This window comes from Tiliqua scincoides, chromosome 3 (genome assembly GCF_035046505.1).
Source record: "Tiliqua scincoides isolate rTilSci1 chromosome 3, rTilSci1.hap2, whole genome shotgun sequence".
Lineage (NCBI taxonomy): Eukaryota > Metazoa > Chordata > Lepidosauria > Squamata > Scincidae > Tiliqua > Tiliqua scincoides.
Window position 1 is genome coordinate 21536704 of NC_089823.1, and position 15644 is coordinate 21552347.

General features: G+C 43.3%; 1 protein-coding gene across 2 annotated transcripts in view; it reads right to left on the reverse strand.

Moving 5' to 3' along the window:
* The window catches only part of RDX (radixin), a 60903-nt gene that overhangs the window by 27074 nt on the left and 18185 nt on the right, over positions 1-15644 (reverse strand). For both annotated transcript variants that reach the window (XM_066618814.1, XM_066618815.1), the window contains 3 exons: positions 12723-12806; positions 8811-8906; positions 89-363 (listed from right to left, as the gene is read on the reverse strand). In XM_066618814.1, coding sequence (XP_066474911.1) covers positions 89-363; positions 8811-8906; positions 12723-12806 — 455 coding nt within the window. The remainder of the gene's footprint in view (positions 1-88; positions 364-8810; positions 8907-12722; positions 12807-15644) is intronic.

Sequence of the window (15644 nt, forward strand, 5' to 3'; positions counted from 1 at the left end):
TGCTTAGTATTTCAGGCATGCTTTAATACTAAACCAAAGTACTATATTTAACAGAGTTTGCAGGATTTGTGGCATACAAATTTCTTACCGTTGAGGAAGAAGTCTATCATTGGCCAAATATCCTAGCTTATGTATCTCCTTGTTGTAATCTCCATACTTTGCTTGAACAGCATAAGAAGCTAGCAAAACAGCAGTTTCTGGTGGACAATAAATTTCATCATTTAAGATAGCTTCTTTGACTTGCAGAAAAAAAAGTCTCTGAGTTATTTCTTGAATTAACTCTTCAGATACATCCTCAGGAAAAAACTTTGCCCTGAATTTGAACTGCAGAGGGTTTTCTTTTCTTACATCTTGTTGTGTTACCTGAAAGCAAGTTTTTAGAGAAATAGAGCATTAAAGTATCAGGAAAATCTAGTCCCTGGTTGTTACATACTGTAATTCAACTCTAAGAAGCACAACACTGAAGGACTTGTGATTCACAAAGATACCTAAATAATTGATTGGGAATTAGGAAAACATGACAGCTTTCAGAGGCTACATAAAACCATTTAAAGACCATACTGCATTCTTAGGTTACACCAACTTTCATTACTCAAATTCAGTTTTGAAGTTCTATCTGTATTCAGTGATTCAGCAAAAATCAGACTGTTAGAGGTACATGAGCAATGACTGAAGATTGAGTTTATCAGCAAATTCTTTTTTTGTTGTGCCAAATACTAATGAGCATTGTGCAGACAGACTTCCAAGTGAAATGCGTTGACATGTGGCAAGTTCCCAAGTATTTACATAACACAGTTTACTGAGCACTGCATTTTTTCAAACCCAAATCAGAACCAGAATGGTTGGTAACAATGCAAGAGCGGGAAGTACTTAAGACTCCAATAACAAAATTTTAACGAAAGCCCAAAGCACATGTGTAGAAATCCATATAATAATGAGCATTTTCCACAGAATAAATGCACATTAGGCAGCAATAGTATGTGGACTATGGTAGTCGTTCTCCAACTTTTCTGGCCCGCGGCTCCCCTGATCCTTGTGGCCATTGGCCACAGCTCCCCATTACAACACCTCACCTCAGTTACCCCCAAAATGGGGGTGAAGGTGTTATAATTATACACTAGGAACAAAAAAACAGCTGCCAGCACTCTGAGGCTGCAATCCTAACACTTTCCTGGGAGCAAGTCCCACTGAACACAATAGGACTTACTTCTGAGTAGACCTAGCTAGGATTGTGCATTTTGTCTTATAATAGCAGCCAACGTGGGAAGTACTCCCCCCCAGGAGGCAGGAGGAAAAAGGGGGATGGCTGAAAAGGAATGGGTGTTTTTATTTTTTAATCAATTTTTGGAGACAAAGCCATCAAGAGTAGCTTATTTTTTTCTTTTTGGGAGGGGGAGGAAAAAGAGAAAGGTGAAGATCCTTGGTTAACCTGATACAGACCCCAAGCCTATGTAGGTCTACTCAGAAGTGAGTCCCATTTGAGTCAATGGGGCTTACTCCCAGGAAAGTGCGGAAAGGATTGCAGCCACATAGAGCAAGATTACAACTCACCCCCAAAGTAGATGGGGGCATGCTCACACACATACACCCCAACATGCAGATGCCACCCCTACTCCCCCCAGGCAAGATGGAGGAATGCAGGCTGTGGCATTTGGACATCTCCAAGAGCAGGCTGGGCGCCCTCCTTCCCAAGTGGAGCAAAGCGCTATGCTGCCTGTACTTACTCTTCCCTCCCAGTTTGAAGCCTGCCAGGAGCGAGCCCTGTGTCGATGCCCAGCCAGCCTTCTCTCCCACCTCCCCCCACCATGTTTCACACACCCTCCCCACCTTATGCTGCCCCACCCACGTCGCTCACAGCTGCAGAAAAGCAGCAAGTCTGAGCAGCAAGTCTGAGCTGAGCTACGGCCACCTCTTCATGAGATGCTTCATGAAGCATCATGAACCTCATGAAGCCCCTGGTGTCTAGACACACCTCCCTAGGGAGCAGGGACAGATTGAATACCTCAGACGTATGGGTTTGTATCATCCAAGTATCTCTTCACCACCCATCACCCTCCTAATCTGCAAGTATCCTAACTTCTATATGGATTTTACAGGCCTAAAGAAGGTGCTGCATGAAATTTTTAGATAGGAGATCCCCTCTGAGGAACTCCACTTTGTTGTTAAGGAACAAACGTATCAAGAGGGTAGAAAGACTCCACTAACAAAAAGATGGGAATGAAAAATTCTAACCATGGACTCTCTACTGGGCAGTTTGGAAAGGGGAGTCCTGGTGATGCACTGCCCTAGATGGGCCAGCTATTATGCACACCAGCATATGCACACACCCCCTATGCAGATGTGCCCCAGATGGACAGTTGGCTTGCACTTCTGAGGCACCAAAAGAAAATCCTGTGAAATCAGCATGTGAAAGGTGCAGTTTTCACAACACTTTACTTCCTTGGGTTAAGTACCCCAACCTTGTGCTTGTTGCAGCCTTCAATGTTGTACGGGGGGGGGGGGCGAGAAGATGCCCTGCCTCTGCAGACGCGTGTGGCCTCTGGGAACCAAGTGCCAGGTAAGGCACGAGAGTTTAGCATCTGGGCGAGGAGAAGGCAAGGAGACCTCTGAGTTTTGGAGAAGGAGAGGAGGAGGAGCAGGAGAAGGAGGTAAGTGTACTCATTCTAACACTTTGTCTTTCTAACTCCCTGTCTTCTAACCTTAACCTTACCTTTAAATCAACCTTAAATCAAAATTGAAAGTTAGCACCTAAGGGAGGTACATAGGTCTACTCGTGAGTAAGAGCAGAGTCCTACTCGTGAGTAAGAGCCCAAGGGTGAGGCATTTAAATCAAAGTTGAAAGTTAGCTGCACCTAAGGTAGCACCTAATCGAAGGAAGGGAGGAGGATAAAGTGGAAAGCAGGTTTTTCTACTTGTTTAAATTAAACCTATACTTAACCCAGGTTAAACTTAATCTAAGTTAGAACATAACCTAAACAGGTCAGTAAATTGGGACACAGGATCTAGAGAGCAATAAATAATTAAACAAACCCAAATAAAAACTAGCTTGAGGTTACAAAAACAGTCCAGCCTAAGAGAACAGAACTAGGAGGGAAAGAACCTAGGAAGGGCCAATTCCCAACCCATTAAGAGTCCAATTAGGCTAATCCAAGCAGTCCATTCAGGAGCCTGCAGAGTGGGTCACGCCCATCAGCAGCTGTTTGCCTTCCTGAGCTTTTGTAAACTCACCTGGGAAGGCCAGCCCCCTTTCAATCAGGAAGGAAGGAGGTGGGAGGACCCAGCCAGGAGTATAAAGCTAGGCGGGCCATCGTGTGAGGCTCTCTGCAGACGCGTGTGGCCTCTGGGAACCCAGTGCCTCGGGAACTAAGTGCCAAGTAAGGCACAAGAGTTTAGCATCTGGGCGAGTTCAGCAGCAGGGCGAGGAGGCCAGGGCCCCATACACTGCCCTTCCTCTTCCCTTGAGAAGAGGGCTGCTAACCAGTGTATGGTTTTTAAAAGGACCCCTAAATAAAAACAACAACAACAACAAAAAAAAGCTATGCAGTCACAGCCAGCAGCAGGGTGGGGGCTATCCAGTGTTCTGCATCGAGTGCCACATGTATGATTATATGCCTCTGGGGCATAAGTCATGGGTGTGTCCTCGGTGCAAGGAGCTCCAGGGTCTCAGGGAACGCGTCCACTCCCTTGAAGCCTTGGTGGCCGACCTGGAGAAGCGCAGGCAGACAGAAGAGGACCGTGGGGAGACTTCCGGGGACGATCAGGCTTCGTCCCAACCTCAGGCGTGCAGCTCCTCGGCTACCCGGGTGGGAAGTCTCGGGACTGGAGGACGTCATCCTGGAGAGGAGGGAAACAATCCCCTAGGGGGAATCCCTTCTCCAGGGGATGGGCCCGTATCCGAGCGCACTTGGGATACTCCTCGGCGGGAGGGGGGTCGGGGGCTTCTTGTAGTGGGGGATTCAATTATTAGAAACATAGAGAGGGGGGTTTGCGACGGATGTGAGGACCGCATTGTGACTTGCCTGCCTGGTGCGAAGGTTGCGGACATCACTTCTCGTCTAGACAGGCTAGTAGACAGTGCTGGGGAGAGGTAGCGGCTGTGGTGCATGTCGGCACCAACGATGTGGGCAAGTGTAGCTGGGAGGTCCTGGAGGCCAAATTTAGGCTTTTAGGCAGGAAGCTGAAAGCCAGGACCTCAAAGGTAGCATTCTCTGAAGTGCTACCTGTTCCACGCGCAGGGCCAACTAGGCAGGCGGAGATCAGGGGTCTCAATGCGTGGATGAGACGGTGGTGTATAACATAACATAAGAACAGCCCCACTGGATCAGGCCATAGGCCCATCTAGTCCAGCTTCCTGTATCTCACAGCGGCCCACCAAATGCCCCAGGGAGCACACCAGATAACAAGAGACCTCATCCTGGTGCCCTCCCCTACATCTGGCATTCTGACTTAACCCATTTCTAAAATCAGGAGGTTGCGCATACACATCATGGCTTGTACCCCATAATGGATTTTTCCTCCAGAAACTTGTCCAATACCCTTTTAAAGGCGTCTAGGTTAGACGCCAGCACCACATCCTGTGGCAAGGAGTTCCACAGACCGACCACGCGCTGAGTAAAGAAATATTTTCTTTTGTCTGTCCTAACCCGCCCAACACTCAATTTTAGTGGATGTCCCCTGGTTCTGGTATTATGTGAGAGTGTAAAGAGCATCTCCCTATCCACTCTGTCCATCCCCTGCATAATTTTGTATGTCTCAATCATGTCCCCCCTCAGGCGTCTCTTTTCTAGGCTGAAGAGGCCCAAACGCCGTAGCCTTTCCTCATAAGGAAGGTGCCCCAGCCCCATAATCATCTTAGTCATTCTCTTTTGCACCTTTTCCATTTCCACTATGTCTTTCTTGAGATGCGGCGACCAGAACTGGACACAATACTCCAGGTGTGGCCTTACCATCGATTTGTACAACGGCATTATAATACTAACCGTTTTGTTCTCAATACCCTTCCTAATGATCCCAAGCATAGAATTGGCCTTCTTCACTGCCACCGCACATTGGGTCGACACTTTCATCGACCTGTCCACCACCACCCCAAGATCTCTCTCCTGATCTGTCACAGACAGCTCAGAACCCATCAGCCTATATCTAAAGTTTTGATTTTTTGCCCCAATGTGCATGACTTTACACTTACTGACATTGAAGCGCATCTGCCATTTTGCTGCCCATTCTGCCAGTCTGGAGAGATCCTTCTGGAGCTGCTCACAATCACTTCTGGTCTTTACCACTCGGAAAAGTTTGGTGTCGTCTGCAAACTTAGCCACTTCACTGCTCAACCCTGTCTCCAGGTCATTTATGAAGAGGTTGAAAAGCACCGGTCCCAGGACAGATCCTTGGGGCACACCGCTTTTCACCTCTCTCCATTGTGAAAATTGCCCATTGACACCCACTCTCTGCTTCCTGGCCTCCAACCAGTTCTCAATCCATGAGAGGACCTGTCCTCTAATTCCCTGACTGTGGAGTTTTTTCAGTAGCCTTTGGTGAGGGACCGTGTCAAACGCCTTCTGAAAGTCCAGATATATAATGTCCATGGGTTCTCCCGCATCCACATGCCTGTTGACCTTTTCAAAGAATTCTATAAGGTTTGTGAGGCAAGACTTACCCTTACAGAAGCCATGCTGACTCTCCCTCAGCAAGGCCTGTTCATCTATGTGTTTTGAGATCCTATCTTTGATGAGGCATTCCACCATCTTACCCGGTATGGATGTTAGGCTGACCGGCCTATAGTTTCCCGGGTCCCCCCTCTTTCCCTTTTTAAAAATAGGCGTGACATTTGCTATCCTCCAATCTTCTGGCACCGTGGCCGTTTTGAGGGACAAGTTGCATACCTTAGTCAAGAGATCTGCAACTTCATTCTTCAATTCCTTAATAACCCTTGGGTGGATGCCATCAGGGCCCGGTGACTTATTGATCTTTAATTTATCAATGAGGTCTGAAACATCTTCTCTTTTAACCTCTATCTGACTTAACTCCTCGGTCAGGAGGGGCCATTCGGGCAGCGGTATCTGCCCGAGGTCTTCTGCCGTGAAGACAGATGCAAAGAACTCATTTAATTTCTCTGCCATCTCTAAGTCTCCTTTTATCTCCCCTTTCCCTCCCTGACCATCCAGAGGGCCAACCGTTTCTCTGGCGGGTTTCCTGCTTCTAACATATTTGAAGAAGCTTTTATTATTCCCCTTAATGTTGCTGGCCATGCGTTCCTCATAGTCTCTCTTGGCCTCCCATATCACCTTCTTACATTTCTTTTGCCACAGTTTATGTTCCTTTTTATTCTCCTCATTAGGGCAAGACTTCCATTTACGGAAGGAAGCTTCCTTGCCCTTCACAGCCTCTCTAACTTGGCTGGTTAGCCATGCGGGCACCCTCCTGGATTTAGTGGAACCCTTCTTTCTTTGCGGTATACACCTCTGCTGGGCCTCTATTACTGTTGTTTTAAGAAGCCTCCATGCACTTTGGAGAGATTGGACTCTTTTTACCCTCCCTTTCAACCTCCTCCTAACCAGCCTCCTCATTTGAGGGAAGTCCGCCCGTCGGAAGTCAAGGGTTTTTGTTAGAGATTTGCCTGGTATTCTTCCCCCAACGTGCACGTCAAAACGGATCGCAGCATGATCACTGTTTCCCAATGGCTCAGTAACGTTTACATCTCTAACCAGGTCCTGCGTACCGCACAAAATTAAATCCAGAGTCACCTGTCCTCTGGTGGGCTCCGTGACTAGCTGATCTAAGCCACAGTCATTTAGCACTAATCTAAACCCCTCCTCCCTACACCACCGTCTCATCCACGCATTGAGACCCCTGATCTCCGCCTGCCTAGCTGGCCCTGCGCGTGGAACAGGTAGCACGCGCAGGGCCCATAGCCAGGGGGACAGACCAGGGACAGACTGCACTTGCTCCCAGTGTGGAAGGGATTGTCACTCTCGGATTGGCCTTTTCAGCCACACTAGACGCTGCTAAAACGATCCATGAGCTGCTGGAGATCTTTGGCAGAGTGGGCAGTGACAGCTGCATCATCGGCAAAGAGGAAGTCACGAAGACATTTCAGCTGGACTTTGGACTTTGCTCTCAGTCTGGAGAGGTTGAAGAGCTTTCCATCTGATCTGGTCTGGAGATAGATGCCTTCTGTTGCAGTACAGTGAGTCTGTACAGTGAGTACAGTGCAGTACAGTGAGTCTGTGAGTGAGTGCAGTGAGTCTGGTCCATCAAGAAGCTGATGGACTATACCAAGATCCAGGTCTACAGAGCTTGCGTCCTGAGTACACTTCTGTACTGCAGCGAGTCATGGACTCTTCACTCACAACAGGAGAGGAAACTGAACGCTTTCCACATGCGCTGCCTCCGATGCATCCTTGGCATCATCTGGCAGGACAAAATTCCAAACAACACAGTCCTGGAACAAGCTGGAATCCCTAGCATGTATGCACTGCTGAAACAGAGACGCCTGCGTTGGCTTGGTCATGTCAGATCCCAAAGGATCCCAAAGGGTGATGGCCAGATGATGGCCGGATCCCAAAGGATCTCCTCTATGGAGAACTCGTGCAGGGAAAGCGCCCTACAGGTAGACCACAGCTGCGATACAAGGACATCTGCAAGAGGGATCTGAAGGCCTTAGGGATGGACCTCAACAAGTGGGAAACCCTGGCCTCAGAGTGGCCCGCTTGGAGGCAGGCTGTGCAGCATGGCCTTTCCCAGTTTGAAGAGACACTTTGACAGCAGTCTGAGGCTAAGAGGCAAAGGAGGAAGGCCCATAGCCAGGGAGACAGACCAGGGACAGACTGCACTTGCTCCCGGTGTGGAAGGGATTGTCACTCTCGGATTGGCCTTTTCAGCCACACTAGACGCTGTTCCAGAACCACCTTTCAGAGCGCGATACCATAGTCTTTCAAGACTGAAGGTTGCCAATACAATACAACATCACAATACTAAGTGTCAGCAGAAGAAAAATTCCCCTTGGGAAATGATCCCTGAAGCATCAGGTGATTTCAAATACTTTTTTAAAAATAAAAATTGACAGCCACTCAGAAAAAAATTCAGAGGAATGCATTTAAAAACAGGTCTCAACATTTAACAGCAGGGCTTCTTTACAAGTAGACCAGCATAAAAACTAAGAAAATGGGCACATGATATGGTATCTTTATTAACCCTAAAAGAGACTTAGAAAATGACATAGCAATTTTATACATTTTTTTCTTCAATGAAAAGATACTTGAGGAAAGTTATGACAACACCAGGAGACTGGGAAGGAGAAATGGAGTTGGAAGAACAGTGGACTGTCCCAAAGCCTGAGGTGAGAAATGAACCAAGAATTTTCTAGTACCAGATCTTGACCACAACACTACATATTTTCCAGTGCTTTTACCGAAAAGCACTGATATTACCGTTTCAATAGTTTCTGATTTGCTGTTCTGTGGTGTTTCATTGTATCATTAACTGCCCAAACTTAAATAGTGCAGGCCCATTTATTTTATCTGGACTTTAAGTTCATAATGTCTTCGTTGACCTGCAACACTTTTGTCTTTATCATCTTTGCAACTGTTTTGTATTTTAAAGATTTTTTTAAACTCTACTTATATAGGCTTGATCTACTGCTTTAAAATTGCTGTCAAATGCCCTGAAGCTTGGGTATAAATCTTTTACACAACTATCAAAGTACACTGCTCCTTCTAAGAAAAAGTGCAAGTACGTCATTCTCTCTTTTCATTTCTACAATGAAGACTTCATATCACACTATTTGGAACAGAAGGCAAACTATAAAAAGTTACCTTTTTATTCAACTTCAACCATGTTGAGTATCCTTTGCTGTCCACATACTGCAGCCCAAAAAACCAGACTTCACGTAGGCCAACAGTTTTAACAACCTTAAAGAAAATTACATCAATATTAGATAAAAACTGCATGATTCAGTTTCATTTTCATTATCTAGGAGATCCAGATGTCCTTTGACAAGTCAGCATTATCACTCTTTCATAAAGGAGAAAAGTCAGTCCTGTATGAATAAACAAAGATAAAACCCTTTGGCAAGAGAATCTCAAGTACAACAGAAACAAAGGGTATATTAAGGCCCATAACAACTCAATTTATAATTGTTACTACATTTTTATCTCACCTTTTCTCCAAAAGATTCAAGATGGTACAAACATCTAACACAACAGAAGTTAAACAGTGACTGGCCAACAAAACACCATGCAGTACTTATGACAAAATTGGCTCATGCCATACAAGCAGCATTGAAACCGGGCCTTAGATGGTGCAACACCAGACTTCCGATAGCAGCTCTGGTACCAGAAGCAAGCCAGACAGGGAGAAAACTGCCTAAGCATACTTCACTTATCTAGTGCCGAAGATCAAATGTCTCCCCAAATCATAGAAACAACCACGTGGCTGGGCTGCCTTGACACCAGCAGGACATCAACCGTTTAACTTTATTCCCTTCCTACTACAGGAATAAAACAGCAGCAAAAAATAATTAGGTTAACAAAGGTGAAATCTACAATAATGAAAAAACATGAAAGGTGTGTGTTAATTTCAGTTTTACATTCAATGCAATTGCAGTAAAAATGACTCCAACGCCATCAGAGTACACACCGCAACTTACAAAAAATTACCTGGGGGTGGGGATATGAAACACCACAGGGCAACTGAATTTATTTAAGATTGAGAAATGTGTGGCAAAAAGAAATGCAGAAAATAGAAAAAACCCTTTGATTTGCAGCTTTTCTGGGTCAATTTAACCTCATTACCTAGGCAAGAGCTAAATGAGGGTTTCTCCCCCACCTACTACACTTTTTTTTAAAGCAAGCCTTGCTCTACACCCCCACACATATATTTTACAGGCAAATCAGGTAAGATTTTTTTTTCATTCTATGCTAGGTTAAAACTAATCATCTCTAAAGTTGAGCAGTCAGGTTCTAAAGCCAATGAAGAGTTACTTGCCCTTAATTTGTAGCCGTTTTCATTTCTCAGGGAAAAATCCATCAAATATATTTAGTTCAATTTAAAAGCGTTTGAGTTAGAAAGACGTATGGGAAACAGCAAAAGAAAATAAAAGCGGACAAATGAATTCCAACTAACATAATAATGGAAAGCAAACAATATAGACAAAATAAAGAACTTTGCCTCAAAGACTGCCTATTCTGTTAAGTAAATTAATTCCCCCCCCCCCCCAAAGTGTTTCACTTGGATAAATGGACATTTTGGGTTGGGGCAGAATATGGAAAGTATTAATATGTTCCTGATTAGTCACACAATTTTCAGATAGGGATTGAGCAGTTCTATCTAAACACCACTTTTTGGGAGCTGGATCAAACATAGGAAGGGAAAATTCAAAGTTTCTGGTGAAAAGTTTACATGTTACTTCTAGTTGTGAAAAATAGACATGAAATTGCTTAAAAGTTGTATCACAGAAGTGTCTCTAGGTTGAATATCACCCTCAGGTTGTCTACCACTAATATGCTTTTTTTCCTTCCTCTTGCTGCTCTCTGCCATTTCAGCACTACATAGCCTGGGCGTGAACTAGCCCGCTGTAGTATCAGGATGCACAAGGGGAGGGATTTCCATTCAGCAAACAGAGTTCTCCTCTGCCTTCCTAGCACACATGAATAGGCACTGCACCAGGCCATTACATGGAATTAGAAGTCTGTACATGTCTCCCACATCCCCACCATCCTGTCCATTCCTCTGCCAAGAAATACAGATATTAATGTGGAGGGGGAAAACAAGTTTTTATGGCCTGTAAGGACCTCTTCCACCACACCTACCACATACTGTTCCTAATCAAGCCCTTGGATTCAACGACAAGCCACATTAACTGATTTAATTGCACCTGAAGTAGCAGCACAAAAGTCTCACCAGAAAATCATGGAATAAGCTTTAAAGGTAAAATTAGGGAGCAAAGTTGAAACTGGCCACCATCTCTGGAAAAAGCTATAACAATTTCCTAAGGGACAATGAAATAAAGAAAATTATATACTCCAAGTGTGAAGTTTAGTTGACATTTGAGCAGCATGAAAAGCCAAACTCTACAAACAGAGCTTTATTCTCTCCTCCCTGTCAACTTATTTTTCAAGTCTGACAGCATGTTGAATGCATATGTTCACATCTATTTTCTGACAAGTGCTAAATGTATGCAAAGTATGTAGTACGCAGGCAACAGGGTTTGTAAGCTAGTTTTAAAATAAAAGCATTAAAAACTTTATGCACATTGGGAAAACAAGAACATTTTCTCCCTCAAGAAATTCAATTCTAGAATCACAATCATAAATGGATCTTTTCCAAATCAGGAAAGGGTTTGTCTAATTATAGTCATGAAAGGAAATTCATCTAAAATACTATGAATTTATAAAGTTGGCATTCCTCAATAATCAACTTCTGGCTAACTTCTCAAAAAATATGAGTAATATTAATACCCAATAATAGTCGGACTCTGTTGTATTTGGCTTATGCATTCAAGCTCAGTTCAATTCATATAGGATATCCTTGAAATACTATTAATTAGGAGGCCAAGGCAAACAGTAGAGTGCCAATAACAGGCATTACTGGCATGGCATCAGGAACAGGTAAAGTCTAGATTCTGTCTACCTCAGGAATGTTATTTAGCTCCAAATGAAGGCATTAATGGTTCATATTACAACATAATTCTCTTAACCTGTGGTATGTATTACTACTGGTTTTATCACTGTATGAAGCATGAACTATTATTCAGTTTTAGTTATATTCATTTTGTGAATGCATAAACATATTCAGAAATTAAACTGTTAAGAGTGGTTCATACAAATGTGTAGCTCAGGCAGACATCAAGACGGGTGTTTATGTTTGGCAACTCCCTTTCTTTCCTCACTGAGCAAGTCAGTATTATTAAACAAAACTAACCAACTTTCAGCTTTTGTTTGAGATAATTAAATTAAGAGCCCCCAAGTTCACAGGTTAAAACTTCTTGCCTTGTTTAATTTAAAACAAGCAGGCCACGTGATTGCAAACCATTACCAAATTACAAAAACATGTCTAATAGGTTATTATTCCATATCCTTATTTAAGAATTTGTAATTACCAGTGCCCTAACAAAATAATTCTCAAGAAGTTGCCCACCCTAACTCAGAAAATATGGGCCCAGTGCATTAAGATACAACATCAAGCACATTGTAGAACAGCAACCCACTTTAGACACAACACTAAATCATGTTTTCACACTATGAGAACAAGCGTATGGGAGCCACAGGCTCAAATGCTCCCACATTGGTTTATTACAGCTAGCTATAGTTAGAACAAAAGTGTTGCCACAAGTTTATATATAACATGGAACTGCGATTCGTTCTAAAATGAAACCAGAAACTTAAATTCTTCTCATGGGCACAGGCGAGGAATGTAAATGAACTTTGGCTTACAGTCTCATTCTTTTAGTGCTAAATCATATTTAAAACAGTGGTGGGCAACCTAGGCTACTGAATGGGCCATATGACTAGCCCCACCTTTATCTCAGACGACAGCAATACTGAAATCAGGCATATGCCCTAACCATGACCCCATGAATACCAGGGAAGAATCTGGCAACTTGGCATGTGGGCAATGATAGAACCAAATTGCCTCATAGGCCACACATTGCCTACAACTGCTTTAGCATGTCATGACTAAGCCTTTGCCTACTGCAGCAAGGATGTTTAGACATCATAAAATGTTACCTGATCGAAAAGCTGTTTCCCTGTTGTATTGGGCTGGATGGCAAACTCCAGCTCTGCATCCATGGTGGTAACTCTTACATTAATCTGCACAGAATACAAATTCAAAGATTATTGTTGAACAATCATCAATTCCTATTTTGATCAGCAATTCAATACTAAAATACAAATACAACCCCTATGCCCCAAGCATTCCTTACAACGAAGTGTGACAATCAAATTAAAATCAATACAATAAAAGTTTTTTCTTCTACTCCCACAAATGAGCACAGCAATTCTGCATGCAATGATTGAATATACTATCTGGAAACTTATTTAATTGATCTCTCCAAGTTTCCTCAAGGGAAAGCTCAAACCTCCTTTCATTTTCAGAAAAATCTTATCTACAATATTGAAAGATACAGAAAAGTGTCATCCTTTGTGTTTTCCTTTGTACTTGTGGGGAGGGAAGAGTAGAAGATATTAGTGTGTTATCTGAAAATGCAAGGAATAGCTTTTTTCACATTATTGAAAAATTGCTAACATTGGCCAATGAGCAGAAACTAGACTTTATTTTGCCCAATTAAAACACAAAGATAATCCTAACTGTGCCGATATTTGCCTCAAAAGCTGTGCAGTGCAAAACTATGTAGCTTTACGAACAGACTGCAATCTAAATGCATGTACTTAACACATTTTCTTTTTTTTAATGAATATTTAACGTGAATTCTTTTGTGATCACTTTTTTCCTGTCCAATTACCATCAGGAGTTTGCTGTTTCCTACTTTTGGTTCACCTTTCTGTTACAGTTAAAATAAATTAAAACTGGATCATGCAGAACTTGTACGGAACAGGAATTTCTCACCTTGATGGTAGAAACAGTTGAATTGGGAATCATTATGCAGATTACTACTGCGCGCCACGGTAAGCTTTATGTAGGTGCTAGACAGGGCTTTTTTTGTAATGGAATGCACTGGAACAGCATTCCGGTACCTATTTTTTTCCCCTCCTCTCTGCATCCACCTTTTTACCCCCCTGCCTGCACCGCACCGCCCCCTTTTTTCCCCTCCTCCTTGCCCCCACCTTTTTTCCCCTGCCTGCACCACCCCGCTCCACACTGCTGGCTAGGGAGGGATTAGAACCTCCAACCTTGTGCTCCACAGCCCAGCACTCTCTCCATTGGGCTATAGGAAAGCCTATTGTCAAAGTGTTCAGAACTAATATATAAGGTCTTCAGCCCAGCTGGTGGCCATCAGTGCCTCAAGTGTTAGTTCCAAACACTTTGAGCCTAAGAGCTCTGTTGGCTCACTGAGGAATATTTTTTTTTTAGGTGGGAAGGTGTTCCATGGCTGCAAAATATAAAGGTTGGTTGCTAGTTGCCAAAAGGGGGGCCAGCTGAGGCTGCAAAACTCCTCAAAGTTCAGTCCCAGGCAGGCTCTTTTTTGAACTTTTTTTTTTTAAGTCCCAGGTAGGACTTAACCCACAGCCTCCAGCAGGGGGCTCACTCCAGGAGCTTAACTGTGGGTTAAGTCCTAACTGGAACTTAAAAAAAATAAAGGTCAAAAAAGAGCCTGCCTGGGACTGAACTTTGAGGAGTTTTGCAGCCTCCACTGGCCCCCCTTTTGGCAACTAGCAACCAACCTTTATATTTTGCAGCCATGGAGCACCTTCCCACCTAAAAAAAATTATTCTTCATAGGGATTTGAACCCCAAGCCTCTGGCTCCACAGACCTGCAGTTTATCCGTTGAGCCACCAGAGCTCTTAGGTTCAAAGTGTTTGGAACTAACACCTGAGGCACTGATGGCCACCAGCTGGGCTCAAGACCTTATATATTTGTTCTGAACACTTTAATTACTGTATAGGCTTTCCTATAGCCCAATGGAGAGAGTTTCCTGTAGCCCAATGGAGCACCTCCCCACCTAAAAAAAATGGGGTGTTTCACTCCAGCTGTGGCAGGAGTGCTTTTGCTATCAGGGAGCTCACACGGGATGGACGTGTGTGTGTGTGCGCGCGCTCGCGTGTATAAAAAATGGTTTATAAACAAACAAACAAACAAAAAGTTGTGAGTTCCTGCACCTATTTTTTTACAAAAAAAGCACTGGTGCTAGACATTACCTTTCAAGCCCTACACGCTTTTAGCCTTCAATACTTTAAGGACTGCCCATACCTTAAGTATCTACCCATCAGCGAAAATATTCAGGGGAGGCTCCACATGAAGTAATTCAACAAGATTTGACTTACATGCACATAGGATATACATGCACATAGGATGTACATGCACATAGGAAACTTACATGCACATAGGAAACTTAGGGAGTTATTGTTATTTTCCACAATAACTCCCTAAGTGTGAAAGTGACTGTGTCAGGGACTTCAAGAAGCCTCCCCCTTCTGTGCTCTCAAAAAGGCACTCTAGAACCACCTGTTCTACCATGCATTTTGATTGAGGTCTCCTGTCGAAGTATTTTATCTTTCATCCATTTTAATTACTATTTTAAATGTGATTACTGTAAAACTTAAAATATTTACACTTTGTCAACCATCTCAAGACCAATTGCGAAAAATGAGATAAAGATGAAAAAATAAAATACATAGGAATACTTACACACACACACGTTCTAAGAAAATTAGGAATTAAGTTTCACTGAAACTAATGGGACTGAAGTTAGTCATAGCTATTGATTGTTAGTCATGACCTATTGATTTTAAAGATGCTTAGTCATGATTAACTATCTTAGGATACAATGCACTTTGTGTAGGAGATGCCTTTCATTTACAACCTATCATTAGAAAATATGCATTCATTGAGAATTCCAGAGAAGAGTTTGAATGCAAAAAGATTAGAATTATATTTGAGCATAAACAAGCGAATTTGTTTAGGTAATCCAAATCATTAGCAACGAGCCAGTATTGCAATCATTTACAAAAAGTTAATAGCCAGGTAC